Source organism: Arachis hypogaea, chromosome 17 (genome assembly GCF_003086295.3).
Source record: "Arachis hypogaea cultivar Tifrunner chromosome 17, arahy.Tifrunner.gnm2.J5K5, whole genome shotgun sequence".
NCBI classification, from domain to species: domain Eukaryota; kingdom Viridiplantae; phylum Streptophyta; class Magnoliopsida; order Fabales; family Fabaceae; genus Arachis; species Arachis hypogaea.
The window spans coordinates 5779552-5792908 of NC_092052.1; the positions used below are offsets into that span (position 1 = coordinate 5779552).

A 13357-nucleotide genomic window follows, 5' to 3' on the forward strand; every position below is an offset into this window, starting at 1 on the left:
CATATATCGCACACCCAAATATTCTTAAATGGGAAACATTTGGCTGCTGGCCAAAAGCTAATTGCATGGGAGAGAACTGATGGTAACTTGTTGGCCTCAAACGAATAAGTGCTGCAGCATGTAAAATAGCATGCCCCCAAACCGAAGTTGGGAGATTTGTTCTCATAAGTAAGGGTCTAGCAATCAATTGGAGGCGTTTAATAAGTGATTCTGCTAACCCATTTTGTGTGTGAACATAAGCTACTGGATGTTCAACACTTATTCCATTAGCCATACAATAAGCATCAAATGCTTGGAAAGTAAATTCACCAGCATTATCAAGACGAATTGCTTTGATTGGATTTTCTGAAAATTGTGCTTTTAATCGAATAATTTGAGCCAGTAATCTCGCAAACGCTAGGTTGCGAGAAGATAATAAGCACACATGTGACCATCTCGAAGATGCGTCTATTAGGACCATAAAATATCTAAAAGATCCACATGGTGGATGAATAGGTCCACATATATCACCTTGAATCCTTTCTAGGAATTCAGGGGACTTAAATCCAATCTTTACTGGTGATGGCTTTAAAATTAACTTCCCTTGAGAACATGCAGCACAACAAAATTCACTAGACTTAAGAATCTTCTGGTTCTTTAGTGAATGTCCATGAGAGTTTTCAATAATTCTCCTCATCATGGTTGTTTTCGGATGACCCAATCTATCATGCCAAGTTATGAATTCATTTGGGCTAGTAAACTTCTGGTTTACAATGGCATGTGATTCAATTGTACTAATCTTGGTATAATACAATCCAGATGAAAGTGAGGGTAATTTTTCTAATATAACTTTCTTATTTGAATCATGAGTTGTGATACATAAATACTCATGATTTTTCTCATTCACCATTTCAATATGGTATCCATTTCGGCGAATATCTTTGAAACTCAACAAGTTCCTCAGGGACTTGGTAGATAATAGTGCATTATTTATTATAAATTTTGTTCCTCCAGGAAACAAAATTATAGCTCTTCCGGAGCCTTCTATCACATTGCCCGAGCCAATAATAGTATTAACATATTCATCTTTTGGCACAAGATAGGTAAAATATATATTACTTTTAAGAATAGTGTGCAAACTTGCACTATCCGCAAGGCAAATATCTTCAGAATATGTCCTTGCCATTTTTCTTCAAAAACAAATGATAATTATAAAATGAGTAGAAGTACATGCACAATAATAAATACTTAACAAACACATACACATATCAAACTATTCCATCATTGATCAAATAGCCAATATTTCCTTCAAAATACTTAAAGAAATTAGATACATTATAATGAGTGGTGGAATTTTCATCATTTGAAACAAAATTTATTTCCTTTCCTTTGTCATCCTTTTTCAAGGATGCTTGATAAAGATCAACTAGGTGCCTTGGGGTACGACAGGTACGTGACCAATGGCCCTTTCCACCACAACGGAAGTATTTATCCTCAATTGATTTACTTTGTCAATTGTTTCTTTCTCTATCCCACTTCTGGTGAGATCTTCTATTTTGAACATAATTTCTTTTCCTTCCATGATTTTTCTTGTTATTAAAACCTTGCCATTTACCTCTTATGGAGTTATAATTTGCCGCATTTGCTTCAGGAAATGGGGCGGCGCCAGCTGGGCGCGCTTCATGATTTCTTAAGAGCAACTCATTGTTGGCGTTCAGCAACAAGAAAGCAAGAAATTAACTCAGAACATTTTTAAATTTTTTTTTCTCGATACTGCTGCTGCAGGAGCACAATCGAGGTATGGAAGGTCGAGAAAATTTTCTCTAACATATCGGGCTTGAGGAATTATCACCGTCTTTTGATTATTGTATCTTTCTTCAAGGCCTTTCCACAGATCTGCAAGATATTTTAATGTGGGATATTCATTTTTCAATCATACGTCAATATGACGACAAAGAAAAACCATGGCTTTGGCTTTATCCTTCTGGGATGCATTATTTTCAGCCTTAATGGTATCTTCAAGATCCATTAAATCAAGATGGATTTTAACATCTAGTATCCATGATGAATAATTATTTCCAGATATATCAAGAGCATTAAATTCAAGATGAGGGAGTTTCAACATAATAAAAATTTGTTACCTGAGTCTTCCTAAAAATTTGATCAGAGTCTCGTGCTGATAACGTGTTGTAAAACAACTAAATAAATAAGGAAGATGTAAATATAATATGTAAATAGAAGACTCTAGCATTAATATAATTAGCTCAATAATAATTTATATATATACATTAATATTATATGTTGTAATATGTATATATATGTAAAGATAGAAAGAAGTATTAAAAGTAAAGAGAGAGAGAATTGCATTTGATTTATTACTGTAAATAGAGAGAGAGAGAGAGGGGAATATTTGTAATTGTGTGTATTGTACGTAAGGCTCTGAAGCCTTATTTATAGCTGTACAAATTCAACCTCTATTAAAAATTGGTCTTCAAATTTCTCTCTTGAAAACTTCAGCCTTGTGAAAAAATGGACATCCACCTAGGCTATCTTATCACAACACTCTCTACTTTGTCTAGAGTGTACTAATTTTCGCCGAATTTTAGCTGTTTAAATGTTGTAGTTTGCTGCTTCCACCACCAGATATCATTTCACAGAGACCCTGCACCAAAACCAAACCAATCAATTGAATCCCAATCTTGTACACCAAGAAAGCAAGGTGACAACAAACCATAGACACCAAACCAATCAATTGAATCCAAATCTTGTACACCAAGAAAGTAAGGTGACAACAAACCATAAACGCAGAAATAAATGATTTCACATCTTAAGCAATGAGATAAAGATTAATTTTGAAGATTGCTCTGAAGATTGCTGCACCAAAGATGTGCAAAGATGATTTGATATTTTAGGCAAGGAGAAGAGATAAATTGACATGGAAGATTGCTGCCACGAAGAGGCACAAATGGCCAAAACTGACCAAATTCAAACTAAATAGAAAATAGGTTCTGAAGATTGCCGCACCAAAGATGTGCAAAGATGATTTGATATTCTAAGTAAGGAGAAGAGATAAATTGACATGGAAGATTGCTGCCACGAAGAAGCACAAATGGCCAAAATTGACCAAATTCAAACTAAATAGAAAATAAAGTTAAATATTTATCTTAACGTTTATCATATTTTGATGATATTTTAATTGTTCTTGCAAAAGAAAAAGAAGTTGTCACCAAAAAAAAAGAAAAAGAAGTTTAATAAAAAAATTCATATAAAAAAATATTGATATAATTTTTTAATTGTACAAATTTTTTATTAAAATGTTACTTTATTATATTTTAAATATATTATTTAAATAATATATACTATTTAAAAGAACATTTAAAATTTATTATTTTGTATTAATAATATTATTAAAAATATATTATTAATTTTTCTTAAAATAACATTTTCTTTTCTTTGGTTTATCAAATAATATGACAACAAAAATATTTTACATAACTAGGTCTACTAAATAAATATTATATTCATTTATTTCTATATTGCATGAAAAAAATAACTAATGTTTAAAAAAGTTAATTACATAATTTTATCTTAATAAATGATAATAAGTAAATAAAATGCAATGTTGTATATATTTTTTTTTCATACAATAAAAAATACTTTTAATTATATATTAAATAAAATAATTATTTATTAGGTTCGTTCTTATATAAATAAGAATTTCTGTTAGTTTTATATCTGTAATATTTTATATCAATTAGTTTCAAATGTTAACTCACTAAATCTTTCCTGATCTTTGTAGGAAACGATTTGAAAATTTGTTCCCAAAAACATGTCTATGTGAAAGAGGGTTTGCTTTCACCACATCCTTAAACTTCTTCTCTCGCCTAACATCTTCCCCTGTCTTGTGTAAATTCCACATGTAAAATGCATCACCCAATTCTAGCTTAAGTTTAGCCCTTTTCTGAGCAACATGAAATTGGATACACTCAACAGAACCTTGAAATTGGCAGCCACATGAATCTTTTCTTCCAGCTCCAATGGGATCCCTTTCGATAAGATTGGTATTCACCTTTGCTGCTGGCCATATTTGGTTTCCAAACCATTTTGAATCACTCTCAACAGCCATGCCAGTCCATTCAGGAACTTCAGCTTGATGGGCCGGGCCAATAGGAATGGGCACGGTGGCAGGTTCATCAAGTGACCATTTCTCAGCACTAGAGCCTCCCTTTGTTCCTCCAGCATGTGAAGAGCCATCACCAGATGTAGTTTTTAATCTCTCCCTAAGATTGTAGTTTGCCCCGACCTGATCATCATACATGCAAGGATGCATCCTTTGACCCTGCAAACTACGGTGATCGATTTTGAGAAATACAGCTTCCCGGAACAACAAAGCCTGCTTCCAGATCTCTTCACTACCATATGACTTCCACTTTGACTTTTTGGGCATTGAACCCATTGCAGGATCACAAGGATTCTCAGCCCTATCAAGAATCCAGTGCAGCATTTCTAACGTAGACTCTCTCTTCCTCTTTCGACCAGAGCTCCCCTTATTAATACTATCTTCATCGCCACTATCACACCTCTTGCCACCATCCGAAACTCCAGTCATGCTGTTTACTGCATCAGATATATCCGTTATTGATGTTTTACTTCCATTCAAATGGTTGAGTCTATCCATTGCATAATTGCGGCTGCATAAGTTTCCAACACTAGCCACAATTTTTTTGGAACCACTGAGCTCTGGATTCAAGCACCTAACTCTAGTAGTTCTACACAACTTTCTCCTATCTAGTAAGACGCATACACTCTTCACCATGATAAAATTGTGAAAGAATAGGAAAAGAAAAGAAGAATAAATTTAATTGATTGTTAATTGAATTGAATTGAATTATGAAGGTAAAATTAAATATATAAGCATTAGCCTACGAAAGATAAAAGCAAATAAAGATAAAAGATCTTTTTTCGAGTTATTTTTTTTAAAGATCTTATGGAAAAGTAAAAGTAATTTTATGTTTGGGTATCTCATACAAAAAGATCTTTTTATTTATCAATTATGGGCTTGTTTGGGTGAGCTTTTAAGAAAAGATCTTTTTTCGAGTTATCTTTTTTTAAAAGATCTTATAGAGAAGTAAAAGTAATTTTATGTTTGGATATCTCATGTAAAAAGGTCTTTTTATCTATCAATTATGTTTGGGTATAACAATATAAAAGTACTTTTTTGTTTATTTATTACATGAAAAACATTTTTTTAAACAAAAAAGATCTTTTAAAAAAAGATGTAAATTACAGCTTCTCAAAAAAGATTTTTTTTTATTTTACTAGTGCTTTTACTTTTACTACTAGAAATTTGTTAAACATGTTAAAAAATAAAAAAAGATCTTTTTTCATTGAAAAAAGATCTTTTTTTAACAAAATAATGGCGCCCAAACATGCACTATATTTAGGTATAATGATATAAAAGTAGTTTTTGTTTATTTATTAGATGAAAAACATCTTTTTTTAAGAGAAAAAGATCTTTTAAAAAAAGATATAAATTACAGCTTCTCAAAAAAGATTTTTTTTATTGTTCTAGTGCTTTTATTTTTACTACTAGAAATTTGCCAAACACACTAAAAAATAAAAAAAGATCTTTTTTCATTGAAAAAATATCTTTTTTTATCAAAATAATGGCGCCCAAACAAGCACAAAATAAGAACAAATAAATATAAGATAAAGATAAGATAAGATAATAAATACTAAAATTGTAATTGAATTTATATATTCTGTTGGGTTCAAGGTTCTGAGAACCGGACTGGTCACCAAACCGCTCTAGTCACTGGTTCAACTAGAAAAATCATTTTAAAATAAAATAATAAATAAATTATAAAGAAACATCCTAAAATATAATTATAACCTAATATAAATCTTAAAATATCTTCAAAATTTAAAACACTACATGAAATATCATCAACCAAAACCATATGATCTTATCAAAATACAAACTAGAAAGTTAAATAGTAAAAAGAAATATCTAAATATTAAATGCCAACATGAAAATTTGTCATCAATCATCAAAATTCCCAAAAATTTGTTAAGTACTCAACATTAGAAGCCATTAGTTTCAACTTTAACAGAATACAAGTTCATGAACAATTAGGGTAACTCCTGGTCTGGGACTGCAGGGCACATTCTTCACTTTAGTAAACGGTTTATCAATGATGACTTTCCAACATTAAGGTATCCAACTATTCCAACTCGAACCTTTATACAGTGACATGAATAATTCACTTCAACTTAGTTATATTCATTTGAAACAAGTACTAAAGAGTAAGAACTAGTGTAAAACTTAAAAAGAAAAATAAACTTATTTTTGTAAAATGAAAAACACAAGAAATAGCCTAAAGATTATAGGCAGCAATCAGATAGATTATTTTGGTTATGCAATTTACTGATCCAAACTTTCACTCAAACAATGTGTTTCACTATATTTATATCATTTAGGAGTTATAAGAATGCTGCAACAGAGAAAGAAGCACAAAATTACTACTCATGTACTCATACGGTTTAAATTATGTTTTCTTTGTATGGATATTAGATAAGGTAAGGAATTCTTTTGAGCAATAAGAGAAATTCTTTTGCCAAATAATTACTAAAGGAATGACGCAACTAAAATTGACACTTAATTGTTACATAACCCATTGGACGAGGAAGCAGTCATTTGGCTTTGTGTTTAATATTTACATCGGCTGCTAATTCTTTTGCTAATCGGCCTAGTTTTATTGTACCCTTTGCAATAAGTATGTGGCATGTGAAACTTCCTAACAAGAGGTTAAGAGCTAGAAAGAAATTAATTTATAATAGTAGCAGCATAACAAATCCATTTTTAACAATAATTTCAACAACAACACTTACCTATTCCATAGTCAAGTGCAAAACCTGTTCACAGAGCAGAACCTGTTCAATTCATATCAATTTATATTTTTTTATTCATTAGAACAATAGATACTTAATAATGCAATGCAGTAAACTGAATTACCCATGACATTATCAATCTACAACTTCTATGTATATATCATCTGCAATAAAAGGAAAAAGTGAAAAACCCAATAAGCAGTGAAAAATCAAGAATGAACCAAAAAGTTCGCATAACATACTTGTCATTCTCATTCCAGCCAAGGTAATATTACTGAACAGATAAACGACCTCCCTCACCTCATCATCCCCGCACTCGCGACGGCAACAATACACGAGCCACCAGATCTGGCACGGCGATCCATCTCTGTAGCGAATCTCACCGGGAATAGCGCCTCGTCGAGCCTTGTAGAGAATGCGAAGTCGAACGCACCGTCGAAGAACGGCGGGTTGTGAGGTCAGCGCACTGGACGAATTATTCAAGAGTTATCCTTGTAGTTGCTAATTGATTCCTTTCTGGCATATTCTGTTGCTTGTGTAATCTTGTTTACCTGCAATTTCATTCATTCTTTCAAATCATTATGAGTATTGTCCTCCTCGCTTTTCTTTCTTTTCTAAAGTCTACTATCCTTCTGAGTATACTCGAAAATAATTTTGGTATCTTGTGCGACCGTTAGACAACGACACATTAATCTTTTAGGACATGTTTAGTGGACGTAAAAGGTAAAACTTGTAAGTGTACGACGTCACAGGGAGTTATGGAGCCTTGTGTCACGTGAAAGAGTTTTGTTGATGTGGGACTTATGACCAGTAGTAAGGTTTGTAAAGTGTTTGATGAGGTTGAAAACTCTCGGATGAGTTGTTCGATGAAGTACGGTTGAGAATAATAGAGATAAGTTATGTTGAAGTTTGAATAGTTGAATATTTGAAGTTGGTGCGAAATCAGTGTGCGAATGTTAACCATGTCATTTTAACTCCAGCCTGTTTTATAACCTTTCACCGCCTTGCTTTACCATTACATATTTGAACCATGACCTCATTTGCATCAAGTTTGCTTTGTAATTTCTGTCTTGCAGTCACACTCCTATCCTTATATCTTTATGCTATGTGATAATCAAAGTATTTGAAACTTATAAATATAAATAGTAAGGTTCTTTGCTTTTTATTTAAAGAGTTAAAATCATGTAATATTTTCTATAATATCCTAATTTTCGAGGACGAAAATTTTTATAAGTGGGGTAGGATGTAAGACCCAGAAATTTCAGAAAAATCTTATTAAGAGTTAATTTTGATTTATTAATTCATTAAGTACTTTAATCTCAGAAATTATTTTATTAAAGATAATTAAAGCAAATTTTGATTAATTGAGTTTAAAGTAAGGGATAAGTATGATTTTGGTCCCAACGTAGAGGCTGAAAATTTATTTCGTCCCCTACCTTTTTTTTACTCTAAAATGGTTCCCAAAATTTTAGTTTGTTTTAAAATCGTCCTTTTTTACCAATTTTTTTTATTACCAAATTATCTTCATTAAAAAAATTATAAAATAAAATAAATATAAAATAAAAAATAAAAAGAAGAAAGAAAGGGATACGAGAAGGAAGGGGGGCACAGAAGGGGGCGCAGAAAAGGAGGGGGAGGACGGGGGAGGAAGAAGGGAGAGAGAAAGGGGACCGCCGCTGCACCGCCGCCGTTGCACCACCGTCCCGCCGTCCTGCCGCCCTGCACCACCGCACCACCACCAGAAGAAAGAAAGGGATACAGAGAAGTGGGGAGAGAAAGAAAGGGGGGCGCAGAAAGACGGGGGGCGCAGAAAAGGGGGAGGGGAGGAGGGGGGAGGAGGGGGAGAGAAGGGGGACCGCCGCTGCACTACCGCCGTCGCACCACCGCACCACCACCATTTCCATTTCTTCTTCTTCTTCTTCTTCTTCCCCGCCGCCCCGCCGCCTCGCCGCCCTGCACTACCGCACCACCACCATTTCTTCTTCTTCTTCTTCTTCTTCCTCCTCTTCTTCTTCTTTCTCGCCGCCACGCTGCCCTGCCTCCCTGCACTAGCACCACCACCATTTCTTCTTCTTCTTCTGAACTGGATTTTTTGTGTTGTTGATTATTGTTTAAAGTGCATGTTGCTTGATTTTTCTGCTGATGATGATGATGATGACTATGATGATACTGGTGGTGGTGGTGGTGGTTCTAGTTGGGGTAGGTTTCTGTTCTGGTGGGTGGTGGTGGTGGTGAACTGGATTTGTTTGTGAAATTTATGGATTTTGTGAAATTTGTTGTAGAATATTGTTGTTGCTGAAATTTGTTGTGAAATATTATTGTGGATTTCTGATGATGATGATGATGATGATGATGATGATGATGATGATGATGATGATGATGATGATGACTATGATGATTTTAAAATTGGTGGTGGTGGTGGTGGGTTCTGGTGGTGGTGGTGGTTCTGTTCTGGTGGTGGTGGTTCTGTTATGATGATGATGATGATGATGATGATGATAATGTGGTGGTGGTGGTGGTGGTGGTTGATTTTGGGGTGAAGGGAGAAGGGTATTTTCGTCCGAAGGACGATTTTAAAACAAATTGAAACTTTGGGGGACCATTTTAGAGCGAAAAAAAGGTCGAGGACGAAATAAATTTTCAGCCTCTACGTTTGGGACCAAAATCATACTTATCCCTTAAAGTAATATAATGTTTTATCTGATTTTATAATTATCGAATAATTTTTATATTTAAATTATAAAGTTTAGCAAATATAAAATAATAAGAATTTTATATAATTTGATTTAAATAATTGAAATTTCAGAATTTAATACTAATATTTTTATAAATAAAAAATTAATTATATTATCTTATAATTTCAATTAGAATATTTGATTTCAAATCAATTATTATTTTGATACAATAAATAATATTTTAGAATAATTTTAGAGATTTAATTAGATTTTAGATTAATCCAAAATTCCCAATTTCATACACAAAACCCTAATCCCCAAATCAAACCCTAACTAAACAAAATCCTAATTTTTCAACCTTAATAAAATGACGGATACCAAAATTGTTTTCTTCTATGTATTTATATAAATTTTGAATATTAATTCTCTACTTCGAACTTAACATTACCTTTTCTTTCTATTCACCGCCACCAATCCTCTTTCCCCAACCTTCCCCAAAACCCAACATTTAGCAGTTTCAGAAAAACCAAAGAAAAGAAAGAAGGGAATGTCTTTGGTGGGGAAAGAATAATCAAGAGCTTTAAAGACCACATAAAAAGATTCTATATCAAGGGTTGGGAGAGCCGCTGTACAATAATTGTTGATAATGTTAGTTTTGACCCAATATTATATGTATTTACAAATTGATATAACATGGTTTGGTTAGACCAATCATTTAATAACCGGTTTTTTTAGATAAATTGGTTTACAATTTTTTTTTTGTTGGACTTTACCATATGGGTCATACGCCATACCCATAAGGCCATAATCCACACAAACATCTATCAAACAATAGATAGCCGTGGTTTCATCTCCGACTTGGCCGCCTCTCCGCGTTTCAGTAACCCTATTTTCCTGGGACTTTGGTTCGTCGCCGTTCATCCAGCTTAACCATCTTCTAGTGGACGCACAAATGGAAGATCTTCGATCCATCAATCAGGTGCATTCAAATGTTTTTTCCTCTTCATCCTTTTTCTTTCGCTTCATTGTGTACTTTTTTCTGATCAATCTTGGTTACTGTTGCAGGGTTAACCCAGATTCAATTGTCTAGGGTTTGAAAAATTTCAAATTGTGCAAAATGTGATCATTTTTTATATCTGTTCCATGGTTATCCAAAATTCTATTGTCTAGGGTTTCTGAAATTTATAATTGTGCAAATTCTGATCATGTTTGGTGTCTGTTCGATGGTTAGGCGAGATTTTATTGTGTATGATTTTCTGAGATTTCTAATTTTTCAAATTTGGATCCTTTTTGTTATCTGTTTCAGTGTTATTCCAGATATTATTGTGTAGGGTTTCTGAAAATTGTAATTTCGAAGTTGTGTATGTGACTTGGTTTGTGTGTGGGTTCATGTTTTTGGTTACATTTCTTTTCCACTTGTTGTTAACGTTGAGTATGGTCTATGAATGTTTTTCATCTTCTTTATTTCCTTCTTTAGAATCTCATGTGATTATCAATTCTGCTATTCCTAATCCCTTTGAATTGTTTGCCATGAATGTAGCAATTTATAAGTTCTTCTGCATTCAGATTAAAAATTCTGTTACTTATGTTTTATGTAAAATTTTATGAAGAACTTAAATAATTATAATGAACAAATCTATTGAGTTTTTATACTATTTTCTCTATTCAGATTCATCTTCTGTTATATGTATTTGATTTTAAATTTTATGAAGCACTCTTATAATTATATTGAGAGTTGACCCATTGAATGGGATATTCAAATTTCATGAATCTATTTGTATTCTTTAATTTTGTGTATATTCAGTGAATCTATTAACTTTAGATAAAGTGATTTGGTGGTTAGTTGTGGGCTGTGTGAATCATGATGAGGGAATTGGTTTTCTACCTAATCTGTTCTATTGGTAGTGACGTGATTGCAAGAATTGATGTATAGCTTGCTGGTTGTACCTTTATATAGTTTGATTTGATTTTCCATTCCCATTAAATTTTTTTGCACTCCGAATTGCAGCTTCTACTGTTCAAGTCTTGCTTTCCCATTTCAATTCTGATTAAATAATCCCATTGATGGATTTTCCCCTTTTTTTAGGTATGTCCATCAAATCCATTAAATTTACCTATTATGAATTGCTGGTTGCATGTGGGTTGTGAGAATCATTATCAAGTAATTGGTTTTATAGCTAATGTATTATATTGGTGGTTATGTGATTGACAGTTTTTCATTCTTCTTTGTGTATATTTTTTTTCCAGTTTATTTATAAACTTTTTTTCCAATTCATTTGCTGTTTCCGATGTATTCCTAACTAAGACATTTACCAACTCTCAATGTCATCAATACAATGATTGTTTGGGGTAGTTGATCACTGCCTTCCCTATGGTGAAATGAGATATAGGTTCACTGCGGCTGGTATGGTGTGATTTGGTTCCTATCTCTTGATTTGTTGGAATTTTCAGTTGTTCTTGCTGTTTTTGTCTTTGTTCATGTTTTGCGCTTCTCATTAATTGTGATGCATTTGTGTGCTTGATTTAATTATATGCAAAGTAGACCCATTAAATCCTATATATCAACTGATGAATCTATTTTTAATCTTTTAGTTTGTATATATTCAACAAATCCATTTAGTTTTTATACTGTTCTCTGTATTCAAGATCATGTTCTTTCATTTTATATTTGATTTAAAATTCTATGAAGCACTCTCATAATTATATTGAGAGTAGATCCATTGAATGCAACATTAAAATTTCATCAATCTATTTTTATTTTTTTATTTGCTGTATATTCAACAAATCCATGAAGTTTACATCAGCTGAATTGGTGGTTGCATGTGGGTTCTGTGAATCATGATGAGGGAATGGGTTTTGTACCTAATATTTTCTATTGGTAGTCATGTCATTCACAGAAATTGATGTATAGCTGGCTGGTAGTTCCTTTATACAGTTTGCTTTGATTTTAGGTCAATTTCATTCCATTCTTTTGTTGTTTGTATAAAAGAACATTTTTGACTAACAAGAAATTCCCTGCTCCAAGTAGTTATACGTTGATTAGGTTATCTTCCCTTGAAGATCTGTTCTGCACAGAAAATTATGTTTTGCCATACATTGTTCACTGAAAATGTGTGTATCCGTATCAAGGTATGGGGTTTGTATCTATTTGGTCAGTGGTGATGTGATTGATAAGAAGGAAGAGGCTTTCTCACAATCAGATGCCATTGCTCCATTGTTTGTGTTACTAGGGAATTCTCTTCTAGGTAGTGTATTTGATGAGTGTTGATGTGATTGATAGATTTTTATTGATGGTTGTGTATACTTTCTTTTTCCATTGATTTGCTGTTTCCAATGTATCCCTACCTAGGACATTTACCAACTCTCATTGCCATGAGTAGAATCATTGTTTGGGGTAGTTGATGATTGTTTTCCCTATGGTGTAATGATATTTAGGTGCACTGTAGTAGGTATGGTGTCATATCTCATTTTTTGCTTCCTATTTCTTGATTTCTTGAAACTTTCACTTGTTTTTCCTTTTTTTGTGTTGATTCAGGTTTTGCTCCTATGATTAGTTGTCTCTATGCCATTGAATGGAGATGCATGTGGACTCAGATTTCGTTTTCCCTCCATTTCCATCCTCAACTTGAATTCAAAAAAGTGAGCTTGTGTCTTGGTTTTTTTCTATAAAAGGATTGTTGGTGGACCACATTCAATGCACAAACATTCTGCTCTGTTCTATTTCCTCCTAAGCTCTATCTATTTTAGAATTTTTCTGTTTCCATTTTGATCTATTTCATCAACTGTGTTTATCTGCTTTTTTTTTTACTGCA

At 32.9% G+C, this 13357-nt stretch overlaps 1 protein-coding gene across 1 annotated transcript; it reads right to left on the bottom strand.

Annotated features, from left to right (window-relative positions):
- Positions 1–3754: 3754 nt before the first annotated feature.
- Positions 3755–4795, bottom strand: LOC112762669 (AT-rich interactive domain-containing protein 1-like). Its single transcript, XM_025808534.1, has one exon. The coding sequence runs from the start codon at positions 4793–4795 to the stop codon at positions 3755–3757; it is 1041 nt and encodes a 346-aa protein (XP_025664319.1).
- Between the last annotated feature and the right edge of the window lie 8562 nt (positions 4796–13357).

What these genes read in the sequence shown, in the direction of transcription:
- LOC112762669 (XM_025808534.1), bottom strand. Translation starts at nt 4,795, where the DNA reads ATGGTGAAGAGTGTATGCGTCTTACTAGATAGGAGAAAGTTGTGTAGA.